Source organism: Schistocerca cancellata, chromosome 3 (assembly GCF_023864275.1).
Source record: "Schistocerca cancellata isolate TAMUIC-IGC-003103 chromosome 3, iqSchCanc2.1, whole genome shotgun sequence".
In the NCBI taxonomy this organism is placed as follows: Eukaryota; Metazoa; Arthropoda; class Insecta; order Orthoptera; family Acrididae; genus Schistocerca; species Schistocerca cancellata.
The window spans coordinates 777776167-777791966 of record NC_064628.1 but is presented as its reverse complement, the minus strand read 5'-3'; the positions used below and the strand labels follow the sequence as shown (position 1 = coordinate 777791966).

Below are 15800 nucleotides of genomic sequence, written 5' to 3'. Positions count from 1 at the left end.
AGGTAAACATATCAGTATTGATTCTTGTTTCCTAATGTAATGTAGCCTCTTTCTAGTATGTCATTACCTCAGTCTTTTCTTATCTCTTGGTATCCCGCAAAGTACTCGCTTGGTTCATCTCCCACCCATTCACCTGCCAATTGTCCTGTCCACATCTGTTTAATTTTTGTTACAGTCTTAATTATGCTTTTCGCTACTGTCGGTTCTATCATCAATTTGTTTGTTTCTCTAGCACTCATAGTAATTCCAAACATGAATTTCCAGGCTTGCTGAACAGCGCACCGTCTTTGCATTAATGTTCCATACCTCATTGTCACAAATCAAAACTGTTAATACACACTGACTGCAAACTTTGCTTTTCAGACTCACTGGGAGCTAGTTTTCAAAGCTCTATTTAGTTTACTCCAGGAAATTTTTAACTTCCTCTTTATTTCTTTAGCCTGCCTGCAAAAACAAAACAAACAAAAAACCCTCACCAACGATTTTGTAACTCCATTGCTTATTTTCTTTGATTTTTATTTTGTGTTATTTGTTTAAGTCTTGTTATAATTTATTTACAAGCTTTCTTTCAAACATGCTCTATTAATTGCCTTCATTAATTGTTGATGATTATTTGCAGTCTTTTCATGTACCTGAAGATGGGTTCAGGTACATACCATTAGTACATCTTCCTGCTTATCTTTTCCAGAATTGGGAACTGCCTCTGTGGCTACTAATAATGCTGACATGCAATCTCCCAGCCTTTTTTCCAGTCTCAAATGTCCCACCACTTGACAAGATACAATGGAAATGGTATCTTTGATGTGTATTGTCTTCAGTATATTAATGTAATTGAATCAATGCCTACCCTCTTAAAATCTATGAATCCTAGGCAGAGTTTTAATTTATACTTATTGCTTCATTCTATAATTTCATTCATTAGTTGCAATTAATCAATTGTGCTATATTCATTTCTAAAGCTAGTGTGTTCCTTTGCCATTAAAATCAGTTTTTTCCTATACAGTTGGTGACAATTTTAATGAATATATTGTGCACTGCGGAGAAGAGGCTGACAGGTCTGTAGTTTGATTCTCTTCCCCCCCCCCCCCCCCCCCTTTCAGTCTTGTGAAATATGTGGGTTTCAGATTTTTAGAATTGTCTTCTTTTGTAAATATTCTGTGAGTATGCAAGAGAAGTTTTGAAGACAGAGATGAGGTACTGGCAGAAGTAAAGCTATGAGGGTGGGACATGAATTTTTTTGGGTAGCTCAGTCAGTAGAGTACCTACCCATGGAAGACAAAGGTTCCAGGTTCAAGTCCTGCTCTGTCACACAGTTATAATCTGCCAGGAAGTTTCAGATCAATGCACTCTCCACTGCGGAATGAAAATTCATTCTGAAAACTCTGAATGCTTGCACAATTTTCTCTCTGCTGTTGGGTAGTGTGCCTTCTTAACTATTGAAATGGGATCTTACCCAAGTTAAGTTATTATTGTGACTTCTTTGTACTAGTTTGTTTTTTACAACAACGTGCGAGTGCGCACACACACACACACACACACACACACACACACACGCGCGCCCTGAAAACTGCCTGCAACTTAGTCTGATGTCATAGTTTGCCTTTAGTGGTCATAGTTTTTGTGATGTTTTGAAATTAAGAAACCTATAATAGTTAGTTCAGAGAGGAAAAATGTGGTCGCCAGTTACTTCATGTTCCATAGATTTTAGGTCATATGTCACTGTATACAAAATATAGTCATCGGGGAAAATTGTAAGTTATTGTCTGTATTGAAGAACACAGCTGATTACCATGAAGAAATGAACAGAGACATGTTTCAGCGGTGGTTTAAGGACTCGTGTCTGAAGAAAAAAATAAATAAATAAATAAAATAAAAACCAACTTGAAAAATCCTTTAGTAATAGTTATCAAGAATGCCTCATATCATTCAATCTAGCCTTGATAAGGCACCTGTAGTAGTGTCCTCAAAACAAGACACTGTCAAATGTCTATAATGAAACACCATTTGTATACCAGATGACTGTGTAAAGGATGAATTACTGGATCTCGTGGCTCAGAATAAACCATCTTTACCTCCATATGTTATAGATCAGGGATGTCCAGTCTTTTAGCTTACGTGGGCCACATTGGAAGAAGCCATGTTCTTGGTTCTGCGCGTAATGTACTTAGCACTAACAATAACCATTGCATCATGTGGTAGGAGTTTCAAACTTGCAATATCAATTTATCATGAACAAACAATGGAAAATCCAAGATGGAGTAAAGACAGTATTATGACAAGGATAGATTGCAACTCACCATATAGCGGAGGTGCTGAGTTGCAGATACGCACAACAAAAAGACAGTCATACGCACAACAAAAAGACAGTCAAACAAGTAAGCTTTCGGTCAGAAAGGCCGTCACATGCAAATTCAACTCGCACTCTCATGACTGCAGTCTGGCTGCTGAGGCGAGTCTGTGAACAGCAGTGCATGATGGGAGAAGCAGTGTGGATGGTAAGGCTAAGGAGGAGGCTGGGACAGGACGGGGCAGAGATACCAGGATAGTAACGGGGTCATAGGTGCAGAGCGGGTAGGGCAACTAGGTGCAGTTGCGATGTTAGACATAGGGCAGGGGAGAGGGAGGCAGCGGAAAAGGAGAGAAATAAAAAGACTTTGGGTACATTGGTGGAATAGAGGGCTGTGTAATGCTGGAGTGGGAGTGTGGAAGGGGATACCTGGTTGTAGGACAGTGACTAATGAGGGTTGAGGCCAGGAGGATTACAGGAATTTAGGATATACTGCAGGGAGAGTTCCCACCTGCACAATTCAGAAAATCTGATATTGGTAGGAAGGATCCAGATGGCACAGGCTGTGAAGCAGTCATTAAAATGAAGAACACTGTGTTGGGCAGCATGCTCAGCAACTGGGTGGTCCAGCTGTTTCTCGACCACAGTTTGTGGTGTGCGGACACACAGCTGGTTGGTTGTCATGCTTACTTGGAATGCAGCACAGTGGTTGCATCTTAATTTGTAGATCACATGACTGGTTTCTCAAGGAGTCCTGCCTGTGTTGAGATAGGTGATGCTTGTGACTGAACTGGAGTAGGTGGTGGTGGGAGCATATATGGGCAGGCCTTGCATCTAGGTCTGTTACAGGGATATGAACGATGGGGCAAGGGAATGGAAGCATGGCTTGTGTATAGATGGACGAGGATATTGTACAGGTTCAGTAGGCAGTGATATACCACTGTGGGAGGGATGGGAAGGGTAGTGGGTAGGCCATTCCTTGCTTCAGGGCATGACAAAAGGTACTCAAAACCCTTTCAGAGAGGATACCTGTAGATGGCCCATGAATAGGGTGGCATAGGATGATGTCATGTGCATTCCCATTTCTGTACCCTGGATTAGTTTGTGGGTGATGTCTTCAAGGAAGAAGTAATTGTGGATGAGGATATTGTTGGTCAGTGCAACTAGGGAGGAGGTTGCAGTGTTGGAATCTGTCAGGTGTTGGGAAAGGTAGTGTTCAGTAGTGTCAAGGCCATAGGCATTAGGGATGTTAGTGTAAAGGGAGGTGGCATCAGTACTGATGAGCAGGACACGATGTGCTAAAGGAACAGGATATGTGGAGTGTTGGTGGAGGAAATGGTTGGTATCTTTTATATAATACTGAAAGTGTTGGTCTGTGAGAGCAGAGATTCTCTTAAGTGGGGACACAGTAACCGATCACGATAGGGTGTCTTAGGTGGTTGGGTTTTTGAACTTTAGGAAGCGTATAGATGGCAAGTGTGTGGAAAATGGTAGTGGTCAGGGAGAGATGAACTATGGGGAGAGGTTCTGGGATGGCTGTAAGGCTCTGAGGAGAGACTGGAGATCCTGCTGGTTTCTGGAATGGAGTCACTGTGGCAGGGTTTTTGGGCGAATGAATCTGACGGGTGGCAGAGTCCTTCTGCTGGTAACCCTTGTAGTTCAAAACGACAGTGGTGGTTCCTTTGTCAGCAGGTAGGATTGTAAGGTCAGGATCAGTTATTAGGAGTTGGATTGTAATTCTTTCTGCGGGTGTTAAGTTAGATTGCATGTTGTGATATTTGAGGAATGATAGGGAGGCAAGGTTCAAGGTTAAGAATTTCTGGAAAGGTAACAGGGGGTGATTTGGGGGAAATGGGGCTGGATCACTATTGGGTGGAGAAGTACATAAACAGATTTTTTTTTTTTATTTATACTGATTGTGTCATATTTGCTCACTTCTTGGGCCTCACTGATAATTGCTTCAGGCCACATGCAGGCTGTGGGCTGGACACACCTGTTATAGATAGACTAACAGAAAAATATGGTCATAGGGTACTGACACTATACCACTGCCACTTCAGTTCCATTGAAATCATATGGGCTCAGGTTAAAGTTTATGTGACGAGGAACAACAAAACATGTATGTTAGCATAAGTGGAAAGAACTGCATTGTCAGATTGGCATGATGTTTAAGACACATGTAGGATGTAATAATGAAAGTGTGGTAGAATTAAGGTTTAGTGCAAAATGACAATGAACAACTTATTATTTCATTAAATTCTGACAGCAGTTCTAGTAGCAACACAGGCAACAGTGAAAGTAATTCTGATTTAACCTCTCCACTGCCTACAAAGACATTGACAACAGACAGGGAATAGACTATTTGTTTCTTTTTTGGTGTGCATGCAATTATTGACTGGACAAGCACATGCCATTTATGAGATGCCAACTCGGCTCTCCACCACTGCCATCAGTCAATCACAAAGTAATTTCAATCAGATTATAACCACTTCATTCACTGTCTGTTCACCATCCCTACTCCTTTACCTCCTGGATTCCTACTCATCACTGTTGACACCAACTCCCTGTACACCAGCATCACTTATGCTCATGGCCTCGCTGCCATCAAACACTACCTTTCCCAACATCCTTCAGACCCACTACCTCCTTCCTCACGTACCTTACGAACTATATCCTGACACACAACTACTTCCTTTGAAGAGAAGATATTTAAACAAAACTGCAGCACAGCTGCAAGAAACCAACACCATCCTATGCGAACCTTTTTATGGGCCATGTAGAGGTAGGCTTTCTAACCTCCTAAAATGCCAAGCCCTGTGGTTCAGGTTCAGTGCTGATACTCTCATGATCTGGACTCAGGACCCAGACACTCTATCTTCATTGCTCCACAACCACAACACCTTTGCTCCCATCCACTTCATCTGGTCCTCCTAAACTCCAGGTGCCACCATCCTGGGTGTTAACCTCCACTTCTCTGATGGTGCCATCCACATATCTGTCCACAATAAGCTCAACTGCATTTCAAGAGCTGCCACCCCTTCCACTTTCCCATACAGGCTGACCGTCTGTCGATTGTGTTGCTGCAGTTACAAGAACTCCCTTCCCCAATATGCTGAAGGTCTCTTAAAGGCATTCAAATGGGCACTACTTCTCAAACGTAGCCTGCAAACAGAATTCCCATGCCATATCCTCACACACAGCTAATCATCCCACCACCCCCAAGAATCAGCAACAAAGGAGTGTATCCTTGTCACCCATTATCTCCCTGGACTGGAACATCTGTGTCATACTCTTTGCCAGGGTTTTGTTGATCTATCTTCATGCCCTGATATGAGGGACGTCCTACACAAGATACTTTCCACCTCTTCGAAAGTGGTGTTCCATCACCCACGAAACCAACACAACATCCTAATCCATCCATATGCTGCTCCCACTCCCAACCCCTTGTCCAAAGGATCACATTCCTGTTGAAGACACAGATGCAAGACCTGCTTAGTCCATTCACCCATCACTTCCTACTCTAGTTCTGTCACAGGCTTATTCTTTCTTATCAGAGGCCGGGTCAGCTGGCAAAGTAGCAATGTCATATATCAACTCTACTGTTATCACTGCACAGCTTTTTGTGTTGTTCTCAACCAACCAGGTGTCCATCAGACGGAATGGCCACTGCCAAACTGTGGCCAAGAGCAAAACAGACCACCTGGTGGCAGAATATACAGTTGAGCACAAAACATGCTCGATTTCACAGGCTGCTTAACAACCCAAGCCATCTGTATCTTTCCCTCCACCACTAGCTTCTCTAAAATATGCAGAGGGGAGTTATCACTGCAGCATGGTGTCCGCACCTGGAACCATCCTGACCTCAATCTTCATTAACCAACTGTCACCAACCCTCCACCCGGCAGCTTCCCCTACCTGTGTCCTAACACCCCCTCCCAGTCCACCTCTCCATGTCACCTTTATTGTGTGCTGCTTCCCACCACCTTTGACACTGGTGCATCACATGCCTAGCCCGTGCACCTGCTGATACTCCCTCAGGCATTCCTATTTTAGTCAGCAAAGTGGCTGCCTCCCTTCAAACAGCTAACTACCCATATTCAGCCCTCTTCCTGCAATTTGTATATCTCTCTCTGTTCTCACCCCACCCGGACACTACCCCACCTCTCTCTGTCTCACCCTACCCTTGTCCACCTGCCAAACTGCACTCTTTGACATTATGCATTCAAGTGGTACTGCATAAGTGTAAAGAGGTGTGTGTGTGTGTGTGTGTGTGTGTGTGTGTGTGTGTGTGTGTGTGGGCGCGCGCGCACTTGCATGTGTACACCCTAGCTTGAGAAAAGATTTAATCTCAAAGCTAGTGAGTTTTCTGCCCCCACCCCCCCTCCCCCATTTTTTGTGAGTGCCCTTGTTGACAGCTCAACACTTCTGCTTTTCAGTGAGTGTTCTCTCTTACTCCTAAAGTATTCACTGATAAAACAACTGTATGGGTCACGGGTGAGCAATGGAGGGTGTACATTCTAGGCTTAAGTTAGTTATCTTCAGAGTTACAGTGTTGAGTTTATCATACCTCTATAGTTGTGTGTGTACCAGCCACTGGACCTATGTTTTCACCAAATATTCACATTTTTGCTGCTATGCGGCAGCTCTGGGACATTCTACAAATGTACTTATTTACAAGCTGAAGGCAGTGAATCTTTCTCGCAATAGTCTGCTTTTTATAAAAACTGATAAGTCATGTTCTTTCTTCATCATGTTCAAAGGCATATTGACTTTACCAATTACTATGTACGAAAATATCTTCAGAAGTATTCCTTGCAATATTAAGTAGCCACATGCCCAGGTTCATATTTTGGCAAGGTTGCCATAATATAGTGGTCACTCAGTGTATATAGTGATTGACAATCCTTGTGTTCACTATACATCAAGTAGCTTTAGTGTGTGAAATTGATACACCAAGAGCACAACAATTTTTCTCCAATTACCCATATCCTCCTGTTAATAATGTACAAATGAGATTGCTGTAGTACACCAAATACGTCTCACCCTTCCCCTCCCTACTCACCACTTTACTGATTTCCAGGTCGTAGATATACTGATACAGCAATTATTCCATTAGATTATTATCATCTGTTTATTCTTATTAAACTTGAATTTTGTTCTGCTTGATAACTTATGTGTTTGTTCTGTATTGTGATACAGTGAAAGGCTTTCCTTTTCAGGTGGCCCGAATAGAGATTCCATTTGCTAGAGCTGCAAAGAAAATAGACATTAAAAAACTCAAAAGAATTATATGGGAAATTCTTAGAAGATCTCTAGTTATTGGGGTTAGTGAGAGAATTATTATAAACTTGAAATTTAAAGTAGTAGATGTAATTTTCTTCACTATTTTTACTAACTCTGTGCTCTCTTCTATAGGGAAATGATTCATCGTCAAGTAGCAGCATTTCTGGTACTGAATGTTCGGGAAATGAAGATGAAATGAAGTCACCAATGTGGGCAAGTGAAATGTATGAGAAACTCAAGAGCAATGTGACAGGAGATCTGGCAAAGGACTTGAACTTTCCAATTGCTTTTAATTGTTTACTCCATTTAGCTAATGATAAGAAGTTACTTCTCACTGGGAAAGATGATTTGTCTGATATTTTTGTTACTCAAATCAGAGAGAGCTCTTAATTTACAGTGAAAAAGACTGGGATGTTATCAGAAGCAACAAATGTGACCCTATGTGAAATAAAGACTGGGATGTTATCAGAAGCAACAAATGTGCCCCTATGTGAAATATATGTCTGATGACTGTGGCTGTGACTATCTATCATGAACTGTGTTTTACTTTGCATTGCAGGCATGTTGGTCAATTCATTATCTGAGAAGAAATATGTATTATTTTTCATGGATATTTCATCTGAGAACTCAGGAGTTCTTTTTATTACTGTGTTAAAAACGTTGTGACAATAGTCACAATTGAAACTATTTATATTTCTGGTTAAGTATGCCAGACTTTGAAGTAGTGCGAAGAAAATAGACAACAGAAAGTGAATACTGTTATATAGAAACCTTAGGGTGAACATTTAATGAACGATCATTATTTTCTCATAAGGAAGTCATATGTGGAAGCATAAAATATGAAGATAGACTTAATAATATTTATTGAACTCTTGTAATTGTTATTGTGTGGGAAGTAGAAGCATTCCAAGTTATTTGAATAGAAAGTACCTTTTTTTTTCTCTCTCTCTCTCTCTCTCTCTTCCTCTGCCCCTCCCTCCCGTCTTTCCAGGAGCAGGATAATAGAAGTAAGATAAGAATGGGATGCATGCTGCTTCCATATCTAGGCTCCAGAGAAACATCATGTCTACTGTAATGCAGTAGGAAGATAATAATATATACAATGAAGAATTTAGACTTCAATTAAAATGAAAGTATCAAGGATTCTTGACATTGCCATTTTTTCTTTGCTATTGTCAAATAAACACACAATTCTTAAACTTCAGGTTCTGTAATTAAGGATGTGTCACTTGGCCATATAAACATTACATTTTGATTAATTTATCTTTTATTTATATTTAATGTTGTATAGCTGTATTTGTTTATATTGCTGTATGGTGCTATAGTACATATTTTGTTGAGTTTTTCAATTAAATGCTCAGACAAAAACTAATTAATAAGTTTTTTTTGTGTATTCATGGCTATGGTGGTCACTATGTTTTGATGAAATGAGTATCTTTACCTGTCTCCTGTAGATCACAATGTATTGTGTCTTCTTAATGCACAGATAATCATTTATTTCTTGACAAGGACTTTACATTATATATACATATGCTGAAGATTGAAATAGTCAATCACAAAGACCATTGTAAAAATTTGAACATCCACATAACAAGTTAACAATGAGAGAACTGAGGGAATACATGAAGCAGTAGAGGAATTGATCAATAATCATATGAAAGGCAATGGAAATTTGGTTGGACTGTGAGATGGGAATGCAATAGTCAGAGAGCCAATGGAAGGCAGAATTAATGTACAATATGGACTGGAGAAAAGAAATTAGAGGATTAGGATTTTGACAGATTTATGTGATAAATTTTGTAGGGTTTTAGTGAACACTGCCTTCCAAAGTCACAAGAGAAGGTATATTTGGAAAAGACTGGGAAACATGTTAACAACTACAACTGAGTGGTTGTCTTCACTCAGTTTTGTTTCCATTCACAAATTTTCTTTAATGTAGTTCTACATTATTGTTAGACAATGATTAAGAAATTGCATGTAGGACTGCAAAGCACACAGAGGTGGATGTACATTTAGTCATAAAATAGTAATGGTGAAAAGTTGGCTGAAATCCAACAGGATAAAGGCATAGGAGTATAAACTGATGTGGAAAACTGAAGATTTAGGACAGAATGAGGCAATATAGAAATTTTTCCAAGGGAATACAAAAGAAAATATAACAATGCCAACAATGAAATGAATAGCTTGTAGTATTAATTGTTCAGGAATGAAATTAACGGGAAGTGCAAGCAGGCTAAATAAGAATGTGCTACACACACGTGCTGCATACATGAACTGTGGAGAAGTAAATAGTGAATGTGGAGATGGGTAACCTGTGTTAGTTCAGGGAAAAAGGCAGACATATATCTGCAGTACATAGAAGCCCTATGGAAGGGGTTGGAGTACTGTCCTGAAGCGCAATAAGAGAACAAAGATGCAATTGTTTCTATTGTAGCCAGTAGGAAAAAGTTTTTATACCTGCACTAAATAGCTCTTATGAATAAGGTAATTAAACATGGATATTACTATTTGTTGCATGACCTCAGTGCATTGGGTACATACACTATGTGCATCATGCTTATCCACTGTTACATGCTTTCTAACTTTCTTAGTCATTTTCCTGTGCATAAACTTGGTTGCTGGACCTTGTGGTAATGCATCCAACAATCCTGTAAAAGGCCTCTACTAATGTGGACAATAACCATTTGTTGGAAACTGAAGATACATCTCAGTGACTTGATAGAGACCCTCATACTTAGTCAAGAACTTGTTTGTCTTTCTCCATTAGTTCGTGGATGGAACGGGCTTGTTCATAACTTCTGGATACAAAGTACTTAATATAACTGCTTCATCAGATCCATCAGAAAATTCATGCCCTGACAGTCACACCAATGTAGATAGCCGTCTTTTAACTATAGCCTGAGTTACTGTACTAGCCTGCTGATCAGGAATTGTCACCGTTGCCAAAAATCAGAGGTTTATTCAAGAGAAAGAGCTTCAAAAACTGAGCAAGTCAATAAAGTGTTGATCCACCTTATGTAAGCAGTTGTTCAGCTTGGCATTGATTGATAAGAGTTTTTGGATGTCCTCCTCAGAGATATCATGCCTAATTCTGCCCAACTGGCAGATTAGAATGACAGAATCCTGAGATTATTGGAGGACCCTGCCCGTAATGCTCTAAATGGTCTTAACTGGGAATAGATCCAGCGACCTTTCTGGCCAATGTAGGGCCTGGCAAGCATGGGAAGGCAAACAGTAGAAACTCTTGCTGTGTGCAGGCTATTGATGTCTATTCTGAATCCAGTGTTATGACCCAGGAGTGCAGGAGAGTTGTTTGGTTGTCTGGAGGTGTTAGAAACACGGTGATATTTGTAATAACATTTTATTCACCAGGATGAGTATAAAGGGTAATAAAGCTGCTTCAGTGCGTCATACAGAAGCTGGGCCTCAGCACTTGCTGTGAAGTAGATCCGATATGCTTTGTCAGCGAGTCAGATCCACAGGTCAGTGAGCTGCGGCCAGTATGTTGCCATGCAGTTGCCACCATAGAGATGGGCAGGCATTGCCCACTCCAGACATTCTGCAGTTTAGTGCGGCCCTATACCTCAGCATTTTTGTAGACAGTCCCCCACTCTCTTGTGTGAGAATAGACAACTGTGTGGTCCAGGATTTCAGTTGAGGTGAAGATTAGGCCCTGGTCAGCCAAAGTGTGTTGACCAAGACTGCAGCAAGTGTTCACAAGTCAGCAGGGAGCTGCATGAATATAGTACATGCACATGGCGGCTTGCAGGTCATCCATGAATGATCCTCACCACTATTTTCATCCATGATGTCTCAGTAGGTGGCAACGGCACACCACTCCTATGGTTATCTGTAGGTTTGCTGTGTCTCAGCATCAAAGTCAGCAAGCAGGTAGTAGGCAGACAGTCATTGAGTGGCTCCTCGTGATTTCACTGAAATCCAATAGAATTTAATTATCTCTGGTTCTGGTGACACTGACAGGAAAGTGGCACAACTAAATGTACTCTCAAACTTCGGAAGTCCTATTATTTAAAGAGCTGAGCGAATTCTTTACCTCGCTGTCTCTATTTCCAAGGTCGGTCTTTCTGCAAGTTTGACTATTGCAGTGGCGCTCTACCACTTGAAGTTACAGAGGATTACTTCGTACTGCCCTGTTATGTTGTACTGCGGCATTTGCTCTTTTGCTTCCCTCATCCATAGGTTGCGTGGCAATCCTTGCCTCATGCCCTGTCTTCTGCTACATTGGTGGTATGTGGTATTGACATTCTGATTGAAACACTAGCCCTGAGCTGATCTCCTGGGTTCCGAGAGCACTGGGTGAATCTGTAAAAGCTTGCATACCAAATTTATTATGGAGCGCAACAGCTTGGTATTTGAATGCATTGGAGTCGTAAGTTGTCCAGTCCACGAAGTCTGCTTGTAATATGAGCAACATATGACTTGACATTTGTTTTTCTTATTTATAGGTACATTAACAATTACAAATGGCCCTTCTCCTATACAGGGTGTTACAAAAAGGTACGGCCAAACTTTCAGGAAACATTCCTCACACACAAAGAAAGAAAATATGTTATGTGGACAAGTGTCCGGAAACGCTTACTTTCCATGTTAGAGCTCATTCTATTACTTCTCTTCAAATCACATTAATCATGGAATGGAAACACACAGCAACAGAACGTATCAGCGTGACTTCAAACTGTTACAGGAAATATTCAAAATGTCCTCTGTTAGTGAGGATACATGCATCCACCCTCCGTCGCATGGAATCCCTTATGCGCTGATGCAGCCCTGGAAAATGGCGTATTGTATCACAGCCATCCACAATACGAGCATGAAGAGTCTCTACATTTGGTACTGGGGTTGCGTAGACAAGAGCTTTCAAATGCCCCCATAAATGAAAGTCAACAGGGTTGAGGTCAGGAGAGCGTGGAGGCCATGGAATTGGTCCGCCTCTACCAATCCATCGGTCACCAAATCTGTTGTTGAGAAGCGTACGAACACTTCGACTGAAATGTGCAAGAGCTCCATCGTGCATGAACAACATGTTGTGTCGTACTTGTAAAGGCACATGTTCTAGCAGCACAGGTAGAGTATCCCGTATGAAATCATGATAACGTACTCCATTGAGCGTAGGTGGAAGAACATGGGGCCCAATCAAGACATCACCAACAATGCCTGCCCAAATGTTCACAGAAAATCTGTATTGATGACGTGATTGCACAATTGCGTGTGGATTCTCGTCAGCCCACACATGTTGATTGTGAAAATTTACAATTTGATCACGTTGGAATGAAGCCAAATCGGTAAAGAGAACATTTGCACTGAAATGAGGATTGACACATTGTTGGATGAACCATTCGCAGAAGTGTACCCGTGGAGGCCAATCAGCTGCTGATAGTGCCTGAACACGCTGTACATGGCACGGAAACAACTGGTTCTCCCGTAGCACTCTCCATACAGTGACGTGGCAACGTTACCTTTACATCAACTTCTCTGACGCTGACATTAGGGTTATCGACAACTGCACGAAGAATTGCCTCGTCCATTGCAGGTGTCCTCGTCGTTCTAGGTCTTCACCAGTCGCGAGTCATAGGCTGGAATGTTCCGTGCTCCCTAAGATGCCGATCAATTGTTTCGAACGTCTTCCTGTCGGTACACCTTCGTTCTGGAAATTGTCTCGATACAAACGTACCGCGTCACGGCTATTGCCCCGTTTGTGATGAACACTAACCTGTTGATGCTACGTACTGATGTGCTTGATGCTAGTACTGTAGAGCAATGACTCGCATGTCAACACAAGCACCGAAGTCAACATTACCTTCCTTCAATTGGGCCAACTGGCGGTGATCGAGGAAGTACAGTACATACTGACGAAACTAAAATGAGCTCTAACATGGAAATTAAGTGTTTCCGGACACATGTCCACATAACATCTTTTCTTTATTTGTGTGTGAGGAATGTTTCCTGAAAGTTTGGCTATACCTTTTTGTAACACCCTGTATATTGATGGTTAATGTATGTATTCTTTAGTTCCACACTGTCATTGGCATCAACCCCGTTTAATAATGGTGTATCTGTAATCCTGGGGTAACAATGACCAGTGGTCAAAGTAACCCCATAACAGGGAAATTAGGCACATGACCTCAGAAAACATATTATGCTTCGGATACATACATGTGAACAAAAATCTGATCACAGGTCTGTTTTCAGAATTAATCATGCGTGATGTGGTTGAAAACACCAATGGCTTGGTAGTTAAGTGACATCAGTGGATTTTACACAACCAGATTTTAACACACTTTGTCCTATACAATTATGTCGCAACAAATTCACCAGCTGTTGCTCAAGAAAATGGGTACTACATGGCGCCATCCAGCGATTATTGATAGAACTTTACCACCAAACGGTATATACTTAACACGCGACTGACAACAAGCAGTGAGCTGAAAAACTTATGGTGTATGAGTGGTCGAAGTAACCACAGTGGTTTGTGGTAGTGCATTTGCTGGTCCATGTTGCTCACCATCGACATGCTGAATATCCATAGTAAGCTGCCCAAAGAAGACTAGATGCCGTAAGTGGCGTGATGATGCATTGTCTGGTATCTGACAAAGAGCTAGCTTATTGTCTGTGTGAAGCATAAAATGTCTACCTTCAGGCATTTGATTAAACTTCGTGATTAAGGCATATACCACATACAACTCATGAACATAACCGACTAATTTGCTTGTGAAGGTTACAGTTTCTTGCTGAAGAAAGCTAGAGGATGCCAGTTGTGTTGCATATGTTGTAACAAGGCTCCAATTGCAGCTGATGACAGGTTCCTCAGGAAAAGGTTTAGCCATCAATGCAGCCTTTGCAATAGCAGCACTGACTTTGGACAACGATGCTTTCTTTACATCAATCCACCATTGCATGTCTCCTGGTTTAGGTAAACTTCTCAAAATTTCACTGGTAGGTGCTGCCAACAATGCCTGATTGTGCACAGAAGTCAATGAAAGTTTGTCAAGCCCAAGAAATGGTTTAATTCTCGTACTGCAATGGGCTGGGGAAACTGAGATATAGCTTCCTGTCTTGAGATGGTAAGATTCTTTGCGCATTGATAAGTTAACCTAAGAATTTTACCTTCGTTGCTCTGAAGACTAGTTTTTGCGAGTTAATCACTAAACCATGTTCTTGTAGTCTAGCGAATGGTAGATGTGCTAGGTGTTCTGCCCCTGGACGACGTTACAAGCAAGTCTTCAATGTAAACATAAAAAAAATAAGTTTCTGGTTACTTTATCCATGAAACACTAAAATGTCCATGCAGCATTGTACACCCGAAAAAGCATTCGCAAAAATTCGTGAAGTCTGACAAGCGCGCTAATAGCGGGTTTGGGTATACCTTCTGGTGCAATTGACACATGATAAAAACCATAGACGAGGTTTATCCTGGAGAGAACAGTCTTACCATGAATGCGCACAGAAAAGTCGTAGATGTGTGGCACAGAATAATGGTCAGGTATCGTTCTGACGTTAAGCTGAAGAGTCACCACGTGTTATACTTCTTGGGTACAATACGGAGTGGAGGTGACCAGCTACTATTTGAAGGGTGATACACATAAAAGAGTATTCTTGCTTTGGAGTAGATGATTTCAAGGAGTTAATAAAACAGGTCACTATTTGGTGAATCAACTGCAGTCACTTCGATGCTAGAATGGTTGGCATGATGTAGATGCCAGTGACTAGACAACAGGCATCAAGCAGGCATTGATTGTGAAGATCTGGGAGGAGACTATAAAAAGGTTAAAAGTTCACTGCAACAATTGGGCACAGCATATCAGCAGCAATGAATCTACATGTGAATTCACACTGAAGATTGAAAGTTAGATATACAGTAGAGCGTCGATTATCCGAACGTCGGTCTACCGAACGACCGCTTAACCGAACTGTGTACTCGCTCGCACCTCTTACTCTCCCACCCTACCGTCCATCATCCCCCTCACTGCCTGGATGGATAGTACGATTATTATGAAGTGGTTTCTGGACGTTTTCGTACCCTCTGTAAAAGCTCATCAGCTAAAGAATGGGAAGAGGGAGAAAACACTACTTCTCCTTGCCAATGCACCAACTCATCCGTCATGTGATATTTTAAACGAAAAAGACGAATTGATAAAGGTAATATTTCTTCCACCTAACGTAACCTCCTTATTACACCCATGGATCAAGGCGTTATTGAGACTTTCAAACA

The 15800-nt window shown here is 41.4% G+C and overlaps 1 protein-coding gene across 3 annotated transcripts in view; it reads left to right on the top strand.

Moving 5' to 3' along the window:
- The window catches only part of LOC126175822 (condensin complex subunit 2), a 203144-nt gene extending 194252 nt beyond the window's left edge, over positions 1 to 8892 (top strand). For 2 of the 3 annotated variants that reach the window (XM_049922815.1, XM_049922816.1), the window contains exons 11-12: positions 7507 to 7611; positions 7703 to 8892. In XM_049922815.1, the coding sequence (XP_049778772.1) occupies positions 7507 to 7611; positions 7703 to 7960 (363 nt within the window). In that variant the 3' untranslated portion in view covers positions 7961 to 8892. The remainder of the gene's footprint in view (positions 1 to 7506; positions 7612 to 7702) is intronic. The other variant, XM_049922817.1, reaches the window with a different exon arrangement.
- The last annotated feature ends 6908 nt before the right edge of the window (positions 8893 to 15800 follow it).